The 25509-nt window shown below is 45.6% G+C and overlaps 1 protein-coding gene across 3 annotated transcripts in view; it reads right to left on the minus strand.

Annotated features, from left to right (window-relative positions):
- Window positions 1-279: 279 nt before the first annotated feature.
- CAMK1D (calcium/calmodulin dependent protein kinase ID) overlaps window positions 280-25509 on the minus strand; it is a 385522-nt gene continuing 360292 nt past the window's right edge. For all 3 annotated transcript variants that reach the window (XM_029615125.1, XM_029615123.1, XM_029615126.1), the window contains 3 exons: window positions 7298-7385; window positions 3578-3710; window positions 280-934 (listed from right to left, as the gene is read on the minus strand). In XM_029615125.1, coding sequence (XP_029470985.1) covers window positions 819-934; window positions 3578-3710; window positions 7298-7385 — 337 coding nt within the window. In that variant the 3' untranslated portion in view covers window positions 280-818. The remainder of the gene's footprint in view (window positions 935-3577; window positions 3711-7297; window positions 7386-25509) is intronic.

Here is a 25509-nt window from a genome sequence, read left to right on the forward strand (position 1 = left end):
CTGTGACACAATAGGCGTTGCCTTGCACTGTGACACAAGAGGCATGCTCTGCACTAAAGGACATTAGGCGTGCCCTTGCATTGTGAGACACGAGGAGTGCCCTGCAGTGCGGGACACGAGGCGTGATTATATCTCATGTCCTGTTTTTTCAAGTCCACATCGCCTTGCACGTTCCTAAATGACACACCTGCTGAACTCGTCTGTTTTAATTAGTTTGCTCTAATTTGTGTAGAGAAAGGTGCGGAGGGGCCAGTGAAAGTGATCATCCACCAATAAGTGCACAGTTGACCCTGCACAGCATCGTAATCTTAGTTTACAGCACAGAAGTAACAAAAATATACAGCCTTTCTGCAACATTTGCTTAATGTTAATGAAAATTTCTGCTGATAAAAGCAAAGTAACGCAGCAGAGGGAAAGGCCAAGGGAGCTCATTTCAGACAGGAACCGCCTTCCAGATAGAAAAAAAAAAAATAATTAATATTTAAATAATCCAGTTGCGACCTTAATTACTGAAAATGTACGATACATAGGGTACCCAGGCTGAAAAGGGGGTAAACCGGTTAGGAGAGTAAAGGTGAAACCATTGTCCCATAGGTGCAGAGGTTCAGACTCCTATCCACAGCACCAGATACCCTTCAGTCCTCTCGCTTGTGCGGCACAGAAGTCCTTAGAATAAAACGCAGCTTTTGCCCGCCCCACCCCCACTGCAGTATAAAATATGGCCATTAAAAAACAAAAAAAAAAAGAATCTTCCTTCTTCTCGTCCGCCCGTGGGTGCAGCATGCAGGCGTCCGCCGCTCTCTCCCCGCCTCCGCCGCTCACTTGCCCCCCGTCTGCACCGTCGCCACGGAGGCCGGCCTAGGCCTCTGCTCCGCTCCCGAGGACGAGGCAGAAAGGGCAGACAAAAAGCTACAGGGGCTGGAGGGGGACAAACCTGGGTGGAAGGGGAACAAAAAGAAAACAACATTTTAAGTGGCTTGAGATGTAACCACAAGAAAGAATGAACACAAGCTCTGCTGACCCTGCTGAGCAGCGGTGCCAATTCAGCCATCTCGTAGCTAGACTAGAGCTGGTGACTTTTTGAACCCGATGGAGATTTTAGAGCTCTGAATGAGACAGGGTCCTAATTTAGATATTTTTGGACAATTTAGCTATAAATCTATCAACTTTTTGATAGCTCTAAAATTTCCATCAGGCTCCCTAATTATCTAGAAGCAGAAAAGTACAAGAGAGTGAGACCTCCTCTGGCTGGAAGGGGGCAGGAGAGTACGAGAGAGAGTGAGACCTCCTCTGGCTGGAAGGGGGCAGGAGGGTACAAGAGAGAGTGAGACCTCCTCTGGCTGGAAGGGGGCAGGAGAGTACAAGAGAGAGTGAGACTTCCTCTGGCTGGAAGGGTTCAGGAGAGTACAAGAGAGAGTGAGACCTTCTCTGGCTAGAATGGGGCAGGAGAGTACAAGAGAGAGTGAGACCTCCTTTGGCTGGAAGGGGGCAGGACAGTACAAGAGAGAGTGAGACGACCTCTGGCTGGAAGGGGGCAGGACAGTACGAGAGAGAGTGAGACGACCTCTGGCTGGAAGGGGGCAGGACAGTACGAGAGAGAGTGAGAGTGAGACGACCTCTGGCTGGAAGGGGGCAGGACAGTACGAGAGAGAATGAGACGACCTCTGGCTGGAAGGGGGCAGGACAGTACGAGAGAGAGTGAGAGTGAGACGACCTCTGGCTGGAAGGGGGCAGGACAGTACGAGAGAGAGTGAGACGACCTCTGGCTGGAAGGGGGCAGGACAGTACGAGAGAGAGTGAGACGACCTCTGGCTGGAAGGGGGCAGGACAGTACGAGAGAGAGTGAGACCTTCTCTGGCTGGAAGGGGGCAGGACAGTACGAGAGAGAGTGAGACGACCTCTGGCTGGAAGGGGGCAGGACAGTACGAGAGAGAGTGAGACGACCTCTGGCTGGAAGGGGGCAGGACAGTACGAGAGAGAGTGAGACGACCTCTGGCTGGAAGGGGGCAGGAGAGTACGAGAGAGAGTGAGACCTCCTCTGGCTGGAAAGGGGCAGGAGAGTACGAGAGAGAGAGTGAGACGACCTCTGGCTGGAAGGGGGCAGGAGAGTACGAGAGAGAGTGAGACGACCTCTGGCTGGAAGGGGGCAGGAGAGTATGAGAGAGAGTGAGACCTCCTCTGGCTGAAAGGGGGCAGGAGAGTACGAGAGAGAGTGAGACCTCCTCTGGCTGGAAGGGGGCAGGTTAGTAGAAGCAGCCCTTCCCCTCCAGTTTCCTCTCTCTCACCTCTCGTCAGTGCCTCTCCCTGTAGGGATGGGTCGTGGACAGATTCTTTGGTGGCAGTGGTGGGGCGTGGGGTGGGAATAATCAGTTTGCTGCCATCCTAGGGTCAAAGGCAAACCAGAGGTTCTGATTGTAAGAGAGGGGAACGTTTGATGGTGATAGCACAGGGAATAACAGCTTAGCTTTTCTTCCACCTCCTGCAAAGCAGCTAACATGCTAGCGACGCACCTTTGGGTGGAAACAACGCAGGAAACGGTAAGAAAACGTCCTGTTTGGTTTCATTGGGAAAATGAAATGAAAGAAAAACCAAGAAAACTTGGGTTTCCGATCGTTTTTCTCACTAAGACGGACCCAGCTCCCCAGCTTCAGTCCAGGCCTCCCATCACACCTTGTGCCCATCCCTAAAAATAAAAAAAATCCCCCAAGCGAATCTCTCTCTCCGTCTCTGGTCTTGAAAGCTCAAACGGGGCAGACGTGACCCTCGGCCACTCCTGTCCCACTGGGCTACTCTTTCAAAATGGCACTGGATGGCCCCCAGCCCGGCACCGTTTCGCTGTGGGGACGCTGCAGAGCGGGCCGGTGCCATTTTGCAATATCGACCCGGCGGGGCAGGAGTGCATGGGCAGCACGGGTGCCCTCTGTGGCTTTTGAAGACTCACACTGGGGTAAGAGTAGGGAGGAAAGGGGGCAGGCTCGGGTGCCTTGCATTTTTTCAGTTCTGAGATGCGGCGTCCTCTTTTGATTTGTACTGTTATTTTGTTTTCATATATTTTGTTTTCATATAAATGAAACAAAATAACCACATCATAAAATAATAATAAAAAAATGAACAAAAGCCCAAAATGAAACAAAAAAAACCCAAAAAAAACCACGTAAGTGCTCATCCATACAACATGAAATGAGCGATCTCCTCCACCAGGTTAGAAAATCCCAAATTCTTCCCATTCAAAAAAAAAACCTCAATCCGGCCTCTGGCAAGCTACATTCCTTTGCAGCCAAACAGCCTATGTGAGGGTTTTCTTCTTCGGAATTTAAAAAACACCTTAGAGTCTTACAATTACAGACTTGTAGGCAGGGAAGCCAAAAATAAAGATCTGCAGGAAAATGTAAGGAGTCTCCTGAAGCTTCTTCTGAGTGAAACACACAATGACAGCCAGGTACGGGGAGAAGAGGAGCATGAGGGGCAGGGGGAAACGAGGAATGAAAGGGGGAGGGTGGAGGAGGAGGCGGCCTTGTCCTGTTATCTAAGACTACACGTCGCCTTGGACGGGCTTCTTCATCCGCCCTGTACTCACAGTCTTTGCGCGGCGTTCCGTCTGGAAGCGGGCTGGCAGGACTCAGGCCACCTGACACGCTGCCGCTGTCCTGACTGCTTCCGAGGTGCAACTTTCTCATATGTCTGACAACGGCAGTGGCATTAAATGCTTGCTGTGAAAAAAAAATAAAATTGCGCATCATTACCTCAATTTGCCCAAGGCTAATAGAACTAGAGACACCATAAAAGGGATGATATTGCCCCATAAAGGATCACTTTAGTGATTGCTCCTTCCCTGAAGAGTAGAGAGAAGGGTCGGATCATTTTTCATATAAGAGAGAGAACGAGAGAGAGAGAGAGAGAGACTAGCCATACTGTCCTCTCCTATTTTGATCCCTATGGGAGGCCCACCTAGCAACTGGAGGTGAGGTTTAGGTATTAGTGTAGGGGGTTAAGGGGCCACTTTGACATTCAATGTGAGACGTATGAACAGAACAGTGGTCTCTTGTGAAGATTTGATGACCTTCGGAGAGAGGAAACTCACTCCAAGATGAGATTTGTACAAGGTTCTCTCAACCTAGCTTGATGGACTCTCTACCTGGGTAACATCAAGCTAGGTGGAGAGAACATTGGACAAATCTCATCTTTGGGTGAGATTCCTCACGCCGTAGGTCATCAAATCTTCACAAGAAACCACTGTTCTGTTCGTACGTCTCACATTGAATGTCAACGTGACCCTTAACCCCCCACACTAATACCTAACCCTCACTTGGTGGGCCTCCCATAGGTATGGATATACCCATCTAGAAAGGGAAATTATCAGTCTCTCAGTCTCTCTCTCAGAGTCTCTTTCTCTCTCTCCCCATCAAACCTACTAAAGCAGGCCTTTCAGGAGACATTGTGAAATGTGCTAACACTTTACTGCCCTGTAATGCAAGCTATCTCAGGTGTTTTTGCATTTTGATAAATGACCCCCTGAGCTTGGTAATCATCCAAGTGTGAATATCAGGAGGCCCTACTCCCTTTAACTGATCTGTGCTCATATTGGCCCAGGAGTAAAGTGGATTCCAATGATGGGGCTGGACAGCAGCTTTTCAGATCACATCTTAAACTCTGAAGAAGTGCCCTCTCTGATCTAGAGAACTCCTGCACATCCCCAACTTTGAATAATCCTTACATGGGTCCAATAACAGATATTGAAGTTTGCAAAGAACCTGCGGAACAGCACACAACAGTATGACATTATTTCCTTCCCTATAACATCACAGCTGGAATAAGCAAAGTAGAAGGAGACTGACAAACTAACTGCACAGACAGTTAAGAAGAGCAGAGTGAGAAGACGCCTGCCCCAGGAGCTCTCCATTTACATTTTTTTCCTAAAGCATGCGTGTAGAGAGGAGTTTTTCAAACAGTATCACGTCCCCATTCCTTCAATAATGACGTTCTGCAGAGGGCCTCAGTGTATGCACCACAGGGAAAGTAACCTTTGGAATATCACTATCTGCAACTGTTATGATTGGCTTGGGGGTGGAGAAATTACATCTAGATTAGTGTATAGGAAGTTAGGATAAACTCCTGAAGAATGTCCTGTTTTTCTGCTAGAAGCCTCTCATATGGACATTTCTATTCTGACCTATCACAAAAGCCTCTCAGAATGCATGGAATAATGGACATTTGAAACTCAAAACAGATTACATTTCTGCAATGGGCATACTATGCATAAAATGGCCATTTAAATATATACATTAACCAAACTACATAAGGCAGGCCTAGAGACTTTTCCAGCATTTAGCACCTTCTGCTAGAAGGAACATTTTGCAACACTTAAAATTCAGAGCTGTAAGAGAAAGACAGATTCAGCTGCAGAGGAAACTGGACCTTGACCTAGAAAGCAAACATTCAGCCCCGTGGAGCTCCGCAATTATCTGAGGACTGAGACCATGATTAAAAGGAGCCTAAAGTTGCAATAATTGCCAAGTATTGATCGGCTGGTGAGAGCTATAGAACTGTGTTTAATAAGAAGCATCACAGAAGACATATCATATAGAGGAACATCCAGTCAGGGAAGGCCTCATATCCAGAGTCTTTTAGCACTGCCTTACCACATGGGAAGAAGGGGTAAACAACATGTGATATTGTATAGGACCATTTTGATCTCTTGTGACCCAAATAACCTCGACGCCTTGACATTTAAAGGGTGCGGATTCATATTCAGATGTAAGCAATGAACCGAGAAACATGCAATCTTGCTGCTTATTATTTGAGAAAAGCACTAAAAAGGCCTGAGGCTCAGAGCAGAATTTTGGCAAGGCGTCAGCCCCAAGGCAAGCGATCAGGACAAATGATCAATGCGTCCAATCAGCCCGAAGCAGACGACCAGTGCACATGACCGGACCCCTTGAGCGTACAAGCAGACGGCCAGCTCCAGCCCAAAGCAGATGCAGTCAGTCCAGCCACAGATGTGACCAGAAGGAGAGGGACCAGACCATGCAGAGGAGAGCCTCAGACCTTCAAGGAGACATGCAGAGGCAACCTGAACTCCTGGCTATGTTACAAGACACTTATTTATTTTAACATATTTATATACCGTTTTACCTATGTAAAAATTGACCAAAGCGGTTTACAGTAATATGACTATAAAAAACAGAATCAAATTTAAAATTAAAATATAACTTAAATAAAAATGAAATATAAAACAAAGCCAAATTTAAAGCAAAGTTAGAATAAAAATGCAATATACAACATGATCAATAACAAAAATTTTGGTGACTTTAAGATATAAATGAATTGGCTGTTACATTAAAAACTAAAAGAGAGAAAGGTATAGCAAATAAAATAAGTAAGTTGTTAGGAAGATCTGCTAACCCTTAGCAATGGCTATGTCAGGAAGCTTTCATAGCAGAGTTAGCTATGACTAATAAATTCAGCTTCACTTCAGGAGGAAACTGGGAAGCTAGAAAGCACTACTTGCATATCATGCAATCTGAGGAATTGAAAACTAAACAATTGAATACATAATAAAGTACATATTTGCCTATATAAATCAGCAAAAAATTACATTATATACATTCTCTAAGAGTCTCTAAATCTGAGCCAGAGAGAGTGAAAGGTGCCAGAGGTAAAGTGTGTTGCACGGTTGTAGACACACGTTGTCTGCTCTCCTGCACTCCAACTGGGCTTTAACCACAAGGGTATGTGATCTATACATTGATTATATATTAGGATAAGTGCCCAACCTTTCCACCATAAAACTTCCTGTAACAAACTGGAGAGCAGAAGGGCGGGCAATGTGTGCCTCCACCCTCTTCAGGGATGCGGGTTCTATTCCCACCACTATCACCAATTTTTTACAGGACGTTCTATGATGGAAAGGTTGGACCCATATCCTATTCTATGATCAACGCATAGATCACGTACCCTTGTGATTAAAGCCCAACTGGAGTGCCAGAGGGCAGACAACGTGTGTCTACAACTGTGCAACACACTTTCACTCTCTCTGGCACAAATTTAAAGACTCTTGAGATAATGTATATAATAACGCCATTTATTGCTGATTTCTATATGTAATTATATCTGTATACTAATTGTATACCAACATCACCTTTAAATGTTCAAATGACTACATCAAACATATCGGGTCATGTAAGAGTTATGCAACTGTGTCTTGCATCCATCCTAGCCAAGGCACAGCATGAGATTATCTGAGGAGATCAAAGTGATACCAAACAATAAAATAATAATTACAACAAATGCAGCTTACCCTCCACTTGCTTTTTGCAAAGTTTTTTCGGATTTGAGCGCTGACCGACTCATGGATATTTTTGCACAGAGCTGTATCCCCAGCAATCCTGAAATGGGAAACACACCAAGTTCATGCTATTTTGCATCGCATGTTCTGCATGTTTAACGATCGCTAGTTTTGGCTTCGCAGCGAGGGAGTGTTTCAGACATTGTTTTGATTTGGGCTTGAAATCAGCCGTAGCTTTTCTTTTAAGAAACTATGCCCCCGATCATTTTATAAAGGTAATACCTCTCTTACAGCGCACATTGGAACCATTTACAGTCGCTATAAGCAAACAGCGTTCATCCTAAAAAGGCAGTGGTTTCTTGTAAGCAGTGGGCACTGCATAGCTCAGGAGAATGATCAAGTCCCACCGAAGGTGGCCTAAGTGCAATGAGACAGTGGTCTCAGTCCAGTTTCAGGGGTCACAGCACAAGTGTTCACATGGCATCTGAATCTGTTGCACCCCCCCTCACTGACCTGTAACAAAGCAGACACTGAGAAAGAGAACCGGTCGTGCAATATTCTGAAAAGCAGTACAAGGGAACAGGTGGAAGGCTGCATACATTGCTAAAGAAATAATAAGAAGGTGTAGTTTCCTATAGAGGAATAGCACATCATCCCGAGGATCTGTCCTGTGTTTCTGCAATATTCATTTACTGACTGTGCAGTGCGCAAACGTCCTTCCTGCTGCTGACATTGCATTATAGCTTCCCACAACGCGCTGAAATTGGAGTGCAAAAAACTGAAGGTACGGCGAATGCAAGGCCAGGGCCTGCAACTTGCTCGCAGGGAGGGTAACTTTACAGCAAGCGCGCGAGCAAACGTACACACACATACACGCGTAAAATTTAAAATACACCTCTGCGCATACGTGTGCTCCTGATTTTAAGCAGTTACTCGAGCAAAGGTACAGTATGTATCCTCCTTAAGGACTTGCACAGGGAAGCGGATTTAACAACCATCCCCAGTTTTACCCATTAGTCCACTAGTTTGCCCAGTCTGGTTCTTCATCCTGCCCTCCCCCCAGTTGGCCCACACCCCTTATCCAGTTGATTTCTGCAGACCTTACACCTCATCAGGGGCAGATGTAAACAGACGCGGCTAACAAACTGCTGTGAGCTGCAGCAGCCGGTTTTAAACGACAGAGTTATGTATGTAACTGTTGGTCCCACTCCAGAAAGCTAATGCCCCACCTACAACTCTGCCCCTTTTCCGGCCATTTTGTTTTGCTCATACACACGCACATATTTGCATAATTAGTGGCTTTATAAATACGCACTTCTCGCGTGCAGCTCAGATACGTGCATGTATGGGCATCTTAGCGCGAGCAGCACTTAAAACTGACCCCCTTTGGGTGCCAAGATGATGGCTACAAGCAACAGCACCTTCCAGGTGAGAAACTTCCGATCCACTGACTCAAGAGGTTCAGAAGATTTCATGGCTGAGGTCCCGTGATACTGGTGGTTTACAGGCTGGAGGCTTGGTGTGCCATAGTCCCTACATGAGCTTTGCTACTAAAGGGTAGAGAGACTTAGGAGTTTCAGCCTCTGGGGATAGGCTGCGATGGCACTGAAGCACCTTCAAAGACTTGTTGAGATCAGATGACGATAGGAAGAAAAGATATTCGAGAAGTTCTTTCAGGCTACAAGCGAAGGTGCCAGAAGACCAGACTCACACCATTTAGAGAACCTCTTGCCGTTGAAACTATAAGATCTTCTGCTGAAATGTTTCTTAGATGAGACGATAATGTCCTCCTCTTCCCTGGGAAGGATACAACCTTGTGCTCAACATCCACACCATGAGGGCCAAGGACAGAAGTTTTGCATCCTCCTGCATGATAAGAGTCAGTTGGATTGGAGGCTGGATCAGCAGAGAGGAGGTAAGGATACCACACTCGATGAGGCCAAGCCAAGGGTATAAGAATGATCATCGCTCTGTCCCAAAGGATCTTCTGGATAATCCTGGCAATGAGAGAAATAGGAAGGTAAGCGTAGAATACAATGATACTCCAGTTGTGCAAAAGCATCGGAGCTCATCTGCAGTTGCTTGGTCTCATGGAACAGAATTGTCTAACCTTTCAGTTATTCTCGGACACAAGCAAGTCATTTACCGGAGTTCCCTAATAGAAGAACAGATCATCTGGAATCCCGTGATCTAGGGACCACTTGTGAGGCCTGAAGACTGTGGTGAGCCAGTTTGTCAGTGTATTCTGGATGTCCGGGAAATAGGAACTGTGACGACAGGCCCCCCCACCAAATTCTCAGAATCTCTTCATATGAGCCCATCCCACTTTGTTTATATAAAACATAACCACCTGATTTTCTGTTTGGATCAAGATTCTCTTATCTGAGAGCAGGAGAGAGAGGGAAGTCTTAACACATTCTGGATAGCCTGCAGCTCCAAAAGGTTGGTATAGAAGCATTTCTGCTCCTGACGACATTTCTTGAGTCTACAAAGTGTCAAGTGTGTGCTCCTGACCCTCTGGTGGAAGCAGTGGGAGTCCTAGGGTGAGACTTCTGGGTGCATCTACTACTGCAGAGATGCTTGCATCTCGGAGATACAGATAACTGATGAGATATCCAACTGATTCTTGAGGGCCCATTGCAGGCCACGCACGTAAAGGTGGGTCAGAGGAAGTACATGAACTACTGCCGCAATGTGAGCCAGGAAGAAACGAATCACTCTTGCTGATGTGTGGTCTCATTGCTGAAGGGACCTTGTGAGGCCCATTAAAAGTTCCAGACCTCTCATCTTGCAGAAGTCGTTTTTCTGAAGTGAGTCAATCTAGGTTCCTATGAATTGGAATTTCCAGTATATAATCAAATTTGACTTTCAAAAATTGATAAGGAAGTCCCAGTGATTGAAGAACACGACTTGCCGTGAGCAGGGCCTCCAGAATGCCTGCCAGAGAGGGGCCCACCACTAACCAGTTGTCCAGGTCCAGAAACACACAAACCCTCTGTCTCTGCGGCTGCGCTGCTCCGACTTCTAGGCACTTAGTGAATGCCCTTGGAAGGGTCGAAAGGTTGAACCTTGCATTGCTAGGTCACACTCCAGTGGGTGGGATGCTCCTCAATACACAACTAAACACTGAACACTGATAGTCAGAAAAAAAATATTTAAGGAGTAACGTGGATTTGCCATAAGACAAGTGCAGAGCTTGAGAGCTGAACGAATCCAGACACTTCTGATCTTTTCCAGGCAGTGCGTTAGAAAGCTCCCTAGAGGAGAGGTTCTCAACCTTTTTCCTGACGCGACACACCTGACAGATGAGGCTCACATGTGAGACACTGAGCACATGACTGATTCAGGGCTAAATGAACCATACATTCTGCAGCCACAGGAACCCCAAACAGTGGATGCAGAGCAGAGTTAGGATATTTCCCTGCAGAACTCGCCGTACTAAAAAGATATTCTGATTTATTTATTTAACACTTTTCTATACCGACCTTCATGGTTAAGAGACCATATCAGATCGGTTTACATCGAATTGGGGAACTGTAACACAAACCATACTTTGAAGAAGGAAGAGCAAAGTTACATTTAACAAGGAAAGCAAACTTGGAAGCAAGGTCTGCTGGAAAGACAGAAAGGCCTAAGAACGCAGTAAACAAAGAGTAGAAAACAATTGAAGAGTCAGGAGAGGCTCTTATCAAGAACTTGAATGTAGTATGGAGATCCATAGTTCATGAAGTGAATTTCGGTCATCTAGTGGGTATCAGGGGGATCTGAGAAGGCTTGGCGGACAAGCCAGGTCTTCAGTTTTTTCCTGAATGTTAAGAGGCAGGGTTCCAGTCTAAGGTCGGAGGGGAAGTTGTTCCAGATAGCTGGGCCTGCTGTCGAGAAGGATCGATCTTTGGTCGAGGTGAGGCGAGTGGCTTTTGTAGGTGGGGCCTGTAGGGTTCCTTTATATACTTCTCTGGTTGGTCTGTTGGATATGTGGAGTTTGAGGGGGAATTCAAGGTCCAAATGCAGGTGATTGTAGATGGATTTGTGAATTAAGGTGAGTGATTTGTGAAGGATTCTGTAGTTCACTGGGAGCCAGTGTAAGTTACGGAGGATGGGTGATATGTGTTCTCCGCGGTTGGTGTTGGTCAGGATTCTTGCCGCGGCGTTCTGTATCAACTGTAGAGGCTTGGTGGTAGAGCTGGGGAGACCCAAGAGGAGAGCGCTGCAGTAGTCTATTTTAGCAAATAGCAAGGCTTGCAGAACTGTCCTGAAGTCGTGGAAGAATAGAAGCGGTTTGAGTTTTTTTAGGACCTGAAGTCTATAGAAACAATCTTTGGTAATGGTGTTGATCATTTTCTTTAGGTTTAGGCGATTGTCAAGTAGTACCCTGAGATCTCTTACATGTGTGTGCGTGAGCTGTGTATGGGGGATGGTCTGTGAGATTGGGTTGTCTTGGTGGGGGGAGATGAGGAGGAGTTCGGTCTTAGATGCGTTAAGGACCAAATTAAGACTGTTGAGGAGGCTGGTGATCGATTTAAGGCAGTTGTTCCAGTGCGCGAGTGATTTTGTGATGGATTCTGTTATCGGAATCAGAATCTGCACATTGTCTGCTGTCATCTCAGTAAAAGCAACACAGACTCCCTCTACTACCAGGCGCATTGTAAAATACAAAACCTGAGGGGAAAAACCACTCAGCATTTGTGTAGCAAACCTGCCATACCATAACAGCGGTACTGCAAGGATTCAAACAGAAAGGCAACAGTGCGTTACCAATGCACACAAATAAGACTGACACAAATGCCTACATGCTAGTAACGTACCTCACCTTGGTCACGCACACAGAACCGACCTTCACCAAATACAGAATAAAAGACCACAAATTACAAATGTGGAGACAAAAACTGGAATGGAAACCTCAAAAAGTCCCTCTGCATGCAGAGCTAGAAACAGAAATACATTTCCTCCTACACTAAGCAAAGTACAAAGAGAGAAGAAATGCACATTCCCCAGACTGACATATTATGGCTCTCTCACCCCGTCACTCCCCCTCCATGCCTCCATCACTTCTCTCAATCACTCCCTTTCACTCATTCCTTCATGCTCACATCCCTGGTCACCATTTCTGACCCTCCCCACAGGCTCTTCCCTGTGCTCCCTCTCTCCCTGCTCAACTCTCCCTGCCCAGCTTCCCCTGACCCCTTTTTTTCCCACCCCTTCTTGCTCAGCAACATTTTCTCTCTCTCTTCCACCTCTCCCTGCCCAGCATCCCCAGTCTCCTTTCCCCCACCCACACAGGGTGAAGAGATCACCCGCAGCATCACTCCCAAGCCCAGCTGGGGAAGATAGAGCGGGTGTCCCATTGGGCCCAGAAGAGCAGGAGCTGTCAATGTCTCGCTCTGATGGTGAAGGGGGACAGAGGAGAAGGAAGTGAAAGCATCCTCTCATCAGACCTGATAAAGGAGAAGTCAAACACGGGGGGGCTGATGAGGAGAGAACAGTGGTTCTCAAGTCCTGTGACACCTCCCAGGACTTGAGAACCACTGCCCTAGAGCATTTCACCTGCTTTAGGTTCAGGAGTGGGACCTCGCTTCATTTTACCAGTGGTGTGCAAAACTGATTAACTATAAGATCAATTTTGAGCAGCACTGGTAAGCAAGACATGGGATTCTGCTACGTTCTCAGCTGGAGAACCCTGAAAAGACCATGGACTGGGGCAGGAATGGTCCTTGTCAGGGGCAGAATGAACTGTAGCAGCCTGAAAACATCCACCCTAGGATCGTCCTATACCCTGAGATTCATGGACAGCGTTTTCACCGTCTCCTCCAGAAATTAAGAGTCACTAAGGTTTTCAAGAGGCAAGGTGTGTCTCATTAAGGCTGGAGCGAGGGTCAGTCGGCCTCTCTGTGGACATATGGAGCCGACACCCCCAGGCATTAAATACATTTGCAAAGAGACATTTTTAGGAGAACTGAAAAGTTCTGTTCCATGGGCTGCCAAGTTAGAGGCATGAAGAAGAATGTTACAAAAAAGAGGAAAGACGTGAAAATTCACCAAAATTCAAGAGAGAGAGAGAGAGAGAGAGACAGTGAATCGGTGTGTATGCTAGCTCGGATGAAGACCAACGGAGGGGCTCACGAGGCAGTGGCTGTGCAGGGGAACTCCTGTGCATGCTCAGTAGCACTTCTGAGCTATGAGAGCTGGGTCAGATGAAGTCACCCACACGTTATGGCTGATTTCAGCCTGCTTTGTCCAGAGAGAAACTGCCATATCAATAAAAAAAAAGCAAACAAGCACTTACAAGACCATCATGTTTCCTCCTGGGAGATTACTAAGTTATAACCTTCATTTTCCTTGGGTACCTGAAGATAGGTTTTAACACCTTCCAGGGAGTTGAAGGTCTTTGGCAGTGACTTCAGCGAGGCTGCCTGCTCTGCCCACAATACCGTTCTGCTTCCGGTAACTTGGATTAGGCCCAGGAACGACTTGTGGCTCTCCGGGTCTTACTGCAGCAGTCAGGAAGCTCTGATCCGGGTTTCCTGATTCTTCTATTCGACCTAGAGAACCACGGCTCAGACCTGGGCCTAGTGCGGGTTAGGCCAAGCTGAATTGTACTGTGGGTAGGCCAGAAAGCCTTGCTATGGAGACTGAGGGTCAGCAGTGGGGATTTCCTTCCCTGCCCTCCGCCACCGTGTCCCAATAAAATGTACATCCTTTTCTATCAAGAGCAATGTAAACTCATAGTCAGGAAAGGATTTACACCAAATAGCTAATCCAGAAAGTATAAATAGTATAGCACATGCAGTTCTAACACAACAACCCCAAAGGACTCAAGAAATGTCAGTCATGAAGTCAACGGGTGACGCCAGCACAAGGCTTCCCCGTCTGAAATCTGATCAGAGTCCTTGGTACGTGGCATAGTCTCCCAGGAGTGTTGCGCCTGAGTTCAGAGAAGGAAGACAGAGAGCAAGTTCTTATATCATGTCCTTCCAAGTCCTGACATGCTGGGAAGCTGAAGAAAAGACAGTGAGAACGGCTAAGAAAAATACCCCCAGGAGACAAAGCGACTACTCTACTTCTGAGTCAGTGGGAAAGAGATGACTTCAACGAGGGGGCTCAGACATCAGCAGCTCTTGGCTCTCACTGCTGGAGAGCCAGGCCCTTGTTTCGGAAAGGGACATTAAGGATCATGAACAACCAAAACCAACAAAATGTGCCAAAGGCCACAACAGACAATTTTTGTGTGATTCCAGCACTTATGCAATAATAAACTGTAACCGGTACTACAGCCTGTCCAAGTTCGGGGGACATCTGGGCTCTCACCCTCCCTCTGCCTTTTCTCTTCGGCAGCTGTGGATCTCTGTCTCGTCTGCCGGCGGGGGGATAATGGGCTCCCCACTGGCACTTTGGTATCTCCATTGCCACCGTGGGTCTCTCTCTCCACCGCCTTCGTGGATTTCGCTCTCTCCTCCGCCGCTGGGGGTTGGGGGTTCCGCCGGCACCCCCAACTTCTCCATCACCGCTGTGGGTGTCTGTCCTCTCCCTGCCGGCACTCCTGGCTCCTAAGCGCCACTGTAGGTCTCAGTCTCTCCCACACCACTGGACAGAGGGGACCTGCCGGCACTGCGGCCTCTCCTCAAGTGCAGCTGCGAGGTCTGCTCTCCTCCATCTTGCTCAGAGGTGGGGCACGTTTCAAGGAGCAGAGAGCAGAGAAACTCATTCAGCAATCACACAGGCCGATACAGTAAAAATCGCGGGAGAGCGGGCAAGTGGCCTCTCTCCTGTGCGCGCGATACAGTAAATTAATTTATTTAAATTAGGGTCCACGGCAAAAAGAGGCGCTAGGGACACTAGCACGTCCCTAGTGCCTCTTTTTGGACAGGAGCGGCGGCTGTTGGTTCTCAAACCCGCTGACAGCCATGGATTCGGAAACCAGACGTCGGCAAAATTGAGCATCCGGTTTTCAACCCGCGAGCTGCGGGCCCATTTTTCATTTTTTACTTTTTTTAAAGTTTTGGGGCCTCCAACTTAATATTCCCTTTGAGTCTCACAATGCCACTTTTGCACATTCTCCTATCACTAAGATATCACTAAAATATGTCCCCGTCCGCCCCTGGTTTTACTGTTTTTGCTATTTTTTCTTCCATTTTAAAATGTTTGCACTCCTGACTGCTTTCCCAGCTTCTCTTGGTGTCTCCAGATATTGTCGCCTGTCTTCCTCTTTCTGCGATCTCTTGTAGTTTATGAATTCTAACCTTTCCTCCCTTACCTTTTCAGCTGCTTCTTTAGAAAACCGAATCGGCCTCTTTTTCCTTTATTTACTTTCATAACAAAATGGTCACTTGCCCTTATATCATCTCCTTTTGGTTTTGCCCGCTGCCCTTCTACTTCCCCTAGATTTTTCTATCCAGCTAACATCTCCTTGAGATATTCCCCCATCTTAACAAAATTAGTTTTTCCGAAGTCTAGGATGACTCTTGCCTTTGGATGAACCTTCATATCCTCTGCTCTAATACCGAAACACACTATGCCGTGATGGCTGGATACCAGAGGATTTTCCACTGCAACAGCACAGTGCCAGCACAGTTCATTCTTCTCTTTTCCTACTGATTGCATGATCCCTATGGCACTGCTATTCAAAGAGCCAGCTAAGTTTCACTGGCAATCTTAAACTGATTTTCAGCTGCAAACTTAGGGGCCGATGCAATACTGTGCACTTAGGCTAGTGCACAGGTTAGCCCGTGCTTGGACGCGCTAAGCTAACACCCGATGCAAAAGGGGAGTTGGCGCATCCAAAACGCATGTCCGAACATGCTCGTAGCTAACAGCGCTCATCACATGTAAATTCCATCTAACTGAGGCTATTAGCTGTTGCCCCCGATGCAAAAAAAAAATCACTGTGCGCCTGACACGCACGTTTGTGCACGCAAGAATTAACGGCAGTCCAGAGCTGCTGTTAAGTCTAGATGTGCGTCAAGACTTAGGTTCCCTCCTACTAAGCAGAAGGAACCACAGGAAGCAGCATTAAAAAAAAAAAAAAAAAGAAATCTTGACAGCGGTCAGGTTAGGAAAATGGACACCCGTTGCCATGGACACACTAGGGACACACAGTTTATCCCTAGCATGCTCTTTTTAGTGTGCCAGCTCATTTGCTTATTGTATGGGGTGCTCAGGAAAGGGGGATGTGTGTGTGTTGAGAAAATGTGCACCCAGTTTGGATGCACGTTCTTTTTGCGCTTGATATTGCATCGGCCGCTTAGCGGGCTAGATTTAAGCCTGCAATAGCTGCACTTATGCTTGGTTGGCTAATCTCCTCTCTCGGACTCAACATCATTCCCCGGGACTGCTCACTTTTCGAGTGGCTAGAGAAGGCTTCCTGGTGAAGTGAGGTGGTTATCTTAGCTGCTCAGCGTAGTTAGCTTGTCAAATGCTGGGTCTAGCTAGTTAACTTCAGGAGGTGGCTGGCTCACCCATTTTGAAAGATCTACTGGCAAGCATACATGGTCTCTAGTCCAAGCATGGGAAAAATGACAGAATGACTGACTGAGCAAGAAGCTCAGAAGAAACAAGGAGAGGCAGCTGAGTAGCCCAGCCCCAGAAGCTGCCTGGTCAGTTTCTCACCGCAATCCAATGCTAAGGCAATTAGTAACCTTACCATAGTATCAAGTCTCCCACCTTGGTTAAACACAATTTATTTTATTCGGATTTCTTGTTCACTTCTGCCACTGACAAATTTTCGAAGCAAAGTACAAAGGATAAAAATCAAGTTACAACCACATAAATCCAATGACCACAGTATTATACAAACACCAATAAAAGTAACACACTGAACAATCAAAGGACAGCGAACAACAAACAGTACCATATACTCGGAATAACCCGTCATAGTTGAAAATAAAAAGCAGGCTGCCATGTACCATACACAACCAACAAGACCACGCTGTTAAAAACATAGGGGTGGCTGAGCTATTGAGCTGATTACTCATGTAGCAGAAAAACAACAAGGTTTTCATGGTTTTTTTTGCTGAAGGCCACAATCTCTTCCAGCACCATATCCCAGATCCTGGGACCCACATAGGAAAAAGCTGTACGAATGACTTGGAAACAGAGTTTTAGACAATTGAGTTTGAAATTAAACAAAATTAAAATGAATATCTCTTCAAACATGAAATATAACTTAGGTAACGTAAGAGTTTGCATTTTGGAAAGCAGCCCCTATGTAGCCACACCTTCCCTCTGCAAATCTTAGAGCAGGACACTGAGATAAGTTACTCTACATGGATGCTGCTGTTTGTTGTTTCAGAAGACTTGGTTCTGAGACGGAGGTTTTTTTAGAAACAGGGAGCACTGCCACAATAAAGGCTGTGTGCCTGTCATTTAAAAATAACAGATTAGGACATTTAAAGAAGAGAGAGACTAACAAGACAGGAAAAGCTGAGGAATCTGGCCAGAGCTGCGGGCTCCGCTCCATTATGATTCATTCCCAGCAGGGGCAGCTGAAATAGCAGCTCCCTGCCGTGAAAATGCGTCTCTTGTCTTGTGCAGGATTATTTCTAACATAAACAAAATGACCAGACGATGCTCCCGTGCAAGACTTCTGCTAATCAAACAGGACTTGAAAAAATGAGGATAAACAAAACAGTGGCTGCAATGGGAAATGCTAAAGGAGCAGGCGCACTGTCAGACATCCCTGTTTTCAAAGGTGCGTTAATGATATTTATCCCAGGCCCCCCCCGCTGTTTTCACTGGGGGGGGGGGCTATTCATTAATCATGCACATTTTTGCAGTTTCCCACTTAACGCACCTTTGTGAGGATGTAAGCATCTGACCTACCCTAATGATTCCAGCATCATGGATCCTTTCTAGAAACCTCTCCGTACCGAGTTCTTTTATCTCGAGCCATGAAAACATCGATTCTGCTGCTGGACACTGCTCAGCTGACCACCGAATAAAAATCATACCCCTTTTAATAGGCATTATTCATGCATTGCCCTTATTGTATAAGGGACAGTTATCAGCAGAACATAAGCCACACCATGCTGGGTCAGACCAAAGGTCCATCAAGTCTAGCATCCCCGGTCTGTGACAGTGGCCAAACCCGGACACAAAGAATACATCTAAGCCTTCTTACTCATGACCAGGATAAGCAGTGGCTTTTCCAAGGCTACACGGCTAATAGGGGTTTATGGACCTTTCCTCCAGGAACTTGGACCAAACCATTTTAAACCCAGCTATACTAACAGCTTTCACCACATCCTCGGGCAACAAATTCCACAGTTTGTGCACTCAGTGAAAAAAATACTTTTCCAGTTTTTTATAAACATGCTTCCTACCAGCTTCACGGAGAATCCCCTAGTCCTATCTGAAAGAGTGAGTAACTGTCCCCTAGTTACCTGCTCCACCCCACTCATATCTCCTCTCAGCTGTCTCTTCTCCAGGCTGAACAGCACTAACCACACAGGAAGCCATTCCATCTTATTTATTATTTTGGTCGCCCTTCTCTGAACCTTTTCTAGTTCCTCTATATCAGGGGTGCCCAATTCCGGACCACAACAGGCCGGGTTTTCAGGAGATCCGCAATGAATATGCATGAGGTAGATTTGCATGCACTGTGGATGTCCTGAAAACCCGGCCTATTTGTGGCTCTCCAGGACCGGAGTTGGCCACCCCTGCTCTACATTTTATTTGAGATGGGACGACCAGGGCTGCACACAGTATTCAAGGTGCAGCTACACCATGGATTGCTACAGAAGTGTTATGATGTCTTCTCCTTTATTATACCTAACGTTCTATTAGATTTTTTGACCGTCGCCATGCATTGGACTGAGGATTTCAAAGTCTTGTCCACAAAGATTGCAAGATTCTTTTCCTTGGTGGTGATGTCCACTAAGGAGCCCAGCATCATGTACGTATAGTTTGGATTATACTTCCTTATATGCCAGTGTTTCTCAACCCTCTCCTTGCCAGTTGGGTTTTCAGAATTGCTACAGTGAATATGCATTCAGTAGATTTGCATACTCCGTGACTCCAATGTATGCAAATCTATCTCATGCATATTTACTATAGATATCCTGAAGACCTGACTGGTTAGGCGTGCCTCCAGGAGACGGATGGCAAACACTGCTATATGCATCATTTTGCACTTGTCCACATTACATTTCATCAGTCATTTAGATGACCAATCCCCCAAGCTTGCAAGGTCCTCTTTCAGTTCCTCACAATCCTCTGCGAATTTATCATCTCACTCATCACTCCCTTTTCCACATCATTAATAAATATATTAAAAAGCAGTGATCCCAGTACAGATCCCTGGGGCACGCCACTATTTGTTTTTCTCCATTGAAGGAAATGACTATTCAATTCTACTCTGTTCCCTTTCCTCTAGGCAGTTATCAATCCACAGTAGGACACTGCCTCCTATCCTAGGACTGTTTTATTTCCTGATTAATCTTTCATAAAGACTTTGTCTAACGCCTTCTGAAAATCCAGATACACTAGATCAACCAAACCACTCTTGTCCACGTGTTTTTTTAACCCCTTCAAAAAAGTCTAATACATTTATAAGGCAATGCTTCCCTTTGCAAAATTCATTTTGGTTCAGTCCCATTGTTGCTGCTTAGATGACCAGTAATTTTCTTCTTCAAAACAGCTGCTACCATTTTGCCTGGCATTGAACTGTAGTTTCCCAGATCACCTCTGGAGCCCTTTTTAAAAATGGACGTTACATTGGCCACCTTCCAAGCCTCAGGCACTATAGCTGAGGACTGGAGGGTGGCTAATATCATCTCTGGCTAGCAATAGGTCTGCAATTTCATTTTTGAATTCTTTCAGAACTCTGGGCTGTATACCATTCAGTCCCAGTGATTTGTTACTCTTTAGTATCTGCTCTATTACAATAGGCCACCTTTTGCTGCCTGTATTTAACTTTTTTTTTTTTTTTTTTTTTTTACTGTGTTCAGTTTTCAAAGAGAAATTACTTCTACTTCTAGCCACTCAGCCGTGAATTTAGCTGGCTAATTTCTTACTTTTGAAAACTGACCCCACTGTATCCTACTTACCTGTGGATGTTTGTTACCATCCCCTGGTGAGCCTAATTTAAAGCTCTCCTCCCAGACATAAGAACATAAGAGGCTGCCATGCTGGGTCAGACCAAGGGTCCATCAAGCCCAGCATCCTGTTTCCAACAGTGGCCAATCCAGGCCATAAGAACCTGGCAAGTACCCAAAGAACCTGGCAAGTACCCTCTCTGAGTATCAGACTAGGATCCAAGAATCCAATGGCCTCGTCAGTAACGCCATTCATGCAACCACACTTCTGCCTCATGGACGAGTCTGTCCCTAGGCATGCCTTTACCCTTAACTGGTCACCTGCCTCCATTGTCCATACTCCCAGTGCAACGCTGTTCAGGTGTAAAGAAATGCTGATGGAATACTCTTTCCTGAATGTTTACATTATTTGTCATTTTTATTTTTTCTACCAAAACATATTACTGAACAATTCTGATCATAGCTTATTATTATAAATGAATCCAAACTGAACAGAAATAGACTGGTATGGTATAAACAATGAAATGGTTTCCAGATGACTTGTCAGGAGTCCTATTTTATAATGAGATTCTTGGCAGTCTATTCCTTTCGGATTTTCTTCTCCCCTGGTTCGGTTTCCAGTGGGATGGACTCATGCTGAATTATACGGGAGAACATCTTGCACTGATAAGAGGCGGATTCCACCTCCTTCTACCCTAGGCTAGCTCCTGGGGCGATGTTAGAATCAGTTCCATCGCACATGGAACTGAACATGAAATTTACAAATGGCATATCCTGAGCCGACACCTTGCCCGTGCTTGCTGTAGATTCAAGGCTGAGGAGCGTTCCTGAATGTTTATTTCTTGTGCTGCATTTACCCTTGACCCTGGGATCTTGAAATGCTTCTAAGAGACAATAATGTACACTGCATGAATAAATTTGGCCAGGAGGGCTGGTAATGACCAAATCCCTACTACAAAGTAAAAATAAACAGGAAATAGTCTTCTAGATCAAAGGGCTGATGAGGTTTGTCTTCTTGGAGCTTATAAAGCCAATATAAACCCCCTATTAATTAGGATTCGTTTGTATTTCTTAATTTCATATCTATCTGTCTTTACAGAGTCGCCATGTTTTTGGTACAGATGCCCCAGTAAAAGGGGCTGAAGATATTATTCTCAAACAGAAGCGCTTTTGAATAATGCCTTGCACATCTGGCCAGTCTCCCTTGGATCTGGCATGGCACTTCAGTGCCTGCGTCCAGAGGCCTTGCTGACCACAGAGAATACAAATCTGCACCTCACAGATAACCAAAGCAGGGAGGCCAAGGGGCTATTTCCATCAATTACAATTCAAACGATTTTGTGATTTGCAAAATAGTTTCATCTGCAATCATATTTAGTACGGTCATATTACATGAGAAAAATGTTTTAAATGACTAAATTGCACGTGTGTCACCTGGGTGGTGCAGGCTGCTAAAAATCCACCTTCGCACGAGGCTGGACCAATGCAGCAGGATACTGGGAAGCTTCCCAGCGGGCTGGTGCAGTAGTCAAGGCCCAAGCTGCAGCAGCCAGCACTGCAGTTCAGTAGGCACAGGAAGTCAGCAGGATGGCAGCACAGTAAGCAGGGGCATTCCTGGATCCCACCATTGCTTCTGATTAGTAAACGAAAGGAGGAGAGATTAAAGAACCTAAATATGTACACCCTGGAGGAGAGGAGGAGCACGGGTGATATGATACAGATACAGGTTTTAATTATTCATGGTCAACTACAAACCTTTTACAATGGAAAAAAATCAGTAGAACTAGGGGTCACGATTTGAAGCTCCAGGGAGGAAGGCTCAGAACCGATGTCAGGAAGTATTTCTTCACGGAGAGGGTGGTGGATGCCTGGAATGCCCTTCCGGAGGAAAACGCTGAAAGATTTCAAAGCGGCGTGGGATAAACACCGTGGATCCATAAAGACTAGAGGATAGGAATGAAGAGTAGAGCCATGGGGGTGGCTTGCTGAAATGTTAACAACCAACAGCATAGCCCTCTGCTTCAACGGCAGGGGAGAAAGTCTTCAAGCATATCCAGCATAGCTCTCTGCTTCAACAGCAGGGGAGAAAGTCTTCAAGCATATCCAGCATAGTTCTCTGCTTCAACGGCAGGGGAGAAAGACTGATAATTCACTTTCAATGCATATCCAGCATAACTCTCTGCTTCAACGGCAGGGGGAATGAAGAAAAGTGGATCTCTATATAGACAACCGACAAGGATTGAATTACATAGTCTGGGTAAACAAATAAGCATGGGTGTAGCTTGCTTATTGCGGCGGTTACTACCCCTAACTAATTAAGCTTGATATGTCACTTAGATGTAGCTCCAACACTGTTCTCTACATTAATGGTGGGGATGGAAGGGAAATAGAACCAAAAGATTACTAAGAGCCAAGAGAAACAGATAAGTATGAAGAAAAAAAAGTGTGAAACTTGCTGGGCAGACTGGATGGGCCGTTTGGTCTTCTTCTGCCGTCATTTCTATGTTTCTATGTGATTACTACCCTTACTCAAAAAAATCCCTTGCACGGTTAATGCAACCCCAACATTGCTCTCTGCTTCAACGGCAAAGGGAAATGTGGAAAAGAGGATTTGCATTCAGATAACAACCAACAAGGATTGAACTTCACAATCTGGGTAAACAAATAAGCATGGGGGTAGCTTTCTTATTATGGCGGTTACTACCCTAAACCAATTAAGCCTGATACATCACTTTGAATACATATACAGTGCTGTTCTCTGCTTCTACGGCAGGGGGAAAAGTGGAAAACAGGATTTACATTCAGGCAACAACCAACAAGGACTAAACTTCACAATCTGGGTAAACAATCGTGGGGGTAGCTGCTTATTACGGTGGTTATACCCTAAACCAATTAAGCCTGATACATTACTTTGAATACATATACAGTGCTGTTCTCTGCTTCTACGGCAGGGGGAAAAGTGGAAAATAGGATTTACATTCAGGCAACAACCAACAAGGACTAAACTTCACAATCTGGGTAAACAATCGTGGGGGTAGCTGCTTATTACGGTGGTTATACCCTAAACCAATTAAGCCTGATACATTACTTTGAAAGCATATACAGCATTGCTATCTGCTTCAATGGTAGGGGGAAGTGAGGAAAACAGGATTTACATTCAGACATCATCCAACAAGGCATCGATCTGTGCAGTCTGGGTGAACAAGCATCGGGGTAGCGTGCTTGAAGCGGCAGTTACAACCCTTAAAAATAAGCCTTATGCTCACCTTTGATGCAACTCCAACATTATTCTCTGCATCAATGACAGGGGATGGCAGGAAATTTGAATCAAACAGTTACCAACAAGAGCCCTGAAGCTGGTGGTTGGTGTAACAGATATGTATGGGGAAATAGGTGTGGGAGCTTGCTGGGCAGACTAGATGGGCCGATTGGTCTTTTTCTGCCGTCATTTCTATGTTTCTATGGAACAGATATTAAATAAGAACATAAGAAATTACCATGCTAGGTCAGACAAAGGGTCCATCAAGGCCAGCAACCTGTTTCCAACAGAGGCCAAACCAGGCCACAAGAAGCTGGCAATTACCCAAACACTAAGAAGATCCCATGCTACTGATGCAATTAATAGCAGTGGCTATTCCCCAAGTAAACTTGATTAATAGCCGTTAATGGACTTCTCCTCCAAGAACTTATCCAAACCTTTTTTGAACCCAGCTACACTAACTGCATTAACCACATCCTCTGGCAACAAATTCCAGAGCTTTATTGTGTGTTGAGTGAAAAATAATTTTCTCCGATTAGTCTTAAATGTGCTACTTGCTAACTTCATGGAATGCCCCCTAGTCCTTCTATTATTCGAAAGAGTAAATAACTGAGTCACATCTACCCATTCTACACCTATCATGATTTTAAACATCTCTATCATATCCCCCCTCAGCCGTCTCTTCTCCAATCTGAAAAGTCCTAACCTCTTCAGCCTTTCCTCATAGGGGAGCTGTTCCATCCCCTTTATCATTTTGGTTGCCCTTCCCTGTACCTTCTCCATCGCAACTATATCTTTTTTGAGATGCGGCGACCAGAATTGTACACAGAATTCAAGGTGCGTCTCACCATGGAGCGATATAGAGGCATTATGACATTTTCCGTTTTATTAACCATTCCCTTCCTAATAATTCCTACCATTCTGTCTGTTTTTTTGACTGCTGCAGCACACTGAGCCAACGATTTTAAAGTATTATCCACTATGATGCCTAGATTTTTTTCCTGGGTGGGAGCTCCTAATATGGAACCTAACATCGTGTAACTACAGCAAGGGTTATTTTTCCCTATATGCAACACCTTGCACTTGTCCACATTAAATTTCATCTGCCATTTGGATGCCCAATCTTCCAGTCTTGCAAGGTCCTCCTGTAATGTATCACAATCCGCTTGTGATTTAACTATTCTGAATAATTTTGTATCTGCAAATTTGATAACCTTTTCAGATCATTTATAAATATATTGAAAAGCACTGGTCCAAGTACAGATCCCTGAGGCACTCCACTATCCACTCCCTTCCACTGAGAAAATTGCCCATTTAATCCTACTCTCTGTTTCCTGTCTTTTAATCAGTTTGCAATCCACGAAAGGACATCACCACCTATCCCATGACTTTTTACTTTTCCTAGAACCCTCTCATGAGGAAATTTGTCAAACGCCTTCTGAAAATCCAAATACACTACATCTACCAGTTCACCTTTATCCACATGTTTATTAACCCCTTCAAAAAAATGAAGCAATGCAGCGGCGCAACTTCGGCCCATTATTGACTGGCATTGCTCGGTCTCTGTAAAACCGTGGGTTGCACTCGAACAAGAGTGGATTGCGCCGGTGCCTTTGGCTTCCCTTCTCTGGCAACCAGCCAAAACATGGCGTTCGAATATGAAGCTGCCGCCTTGTACAAGGCAAACCTATAATGTGTGGAAACAATGGAAGAATAAACTTGTGGGACTTTACGACTATTATTCCCTTACTTCACTATTTCACAATAATCATTTTTCAGCTGGTCTTCCTGCCACAGCTTATGCTCAGTGGAAAGGCGGGGGTATCCATCGTATTCAGCATGTTTGGTGCCACGGAAACCCGCTCCTGTTCCCACGCCTACAAGAGACTTATCGGCTGTCTTCAATGGAATTCCTATCCTACATGCAACTTCGCCAT

This window comes from Rhinatrema bivittatum, chromosome 9 (genome assembly GCF_901001135.1).
Source record: "Rhinatrema bivittatum chromosome 9, aRhiBiv1.1, whole genome shotgun sequence".
NCBI lineage: Eukaryota > Metazoa > Chordata > Amphibia > Gymnophiona > Rhinatrematidae > Rhinatrema > Rhinatrema bivittatum.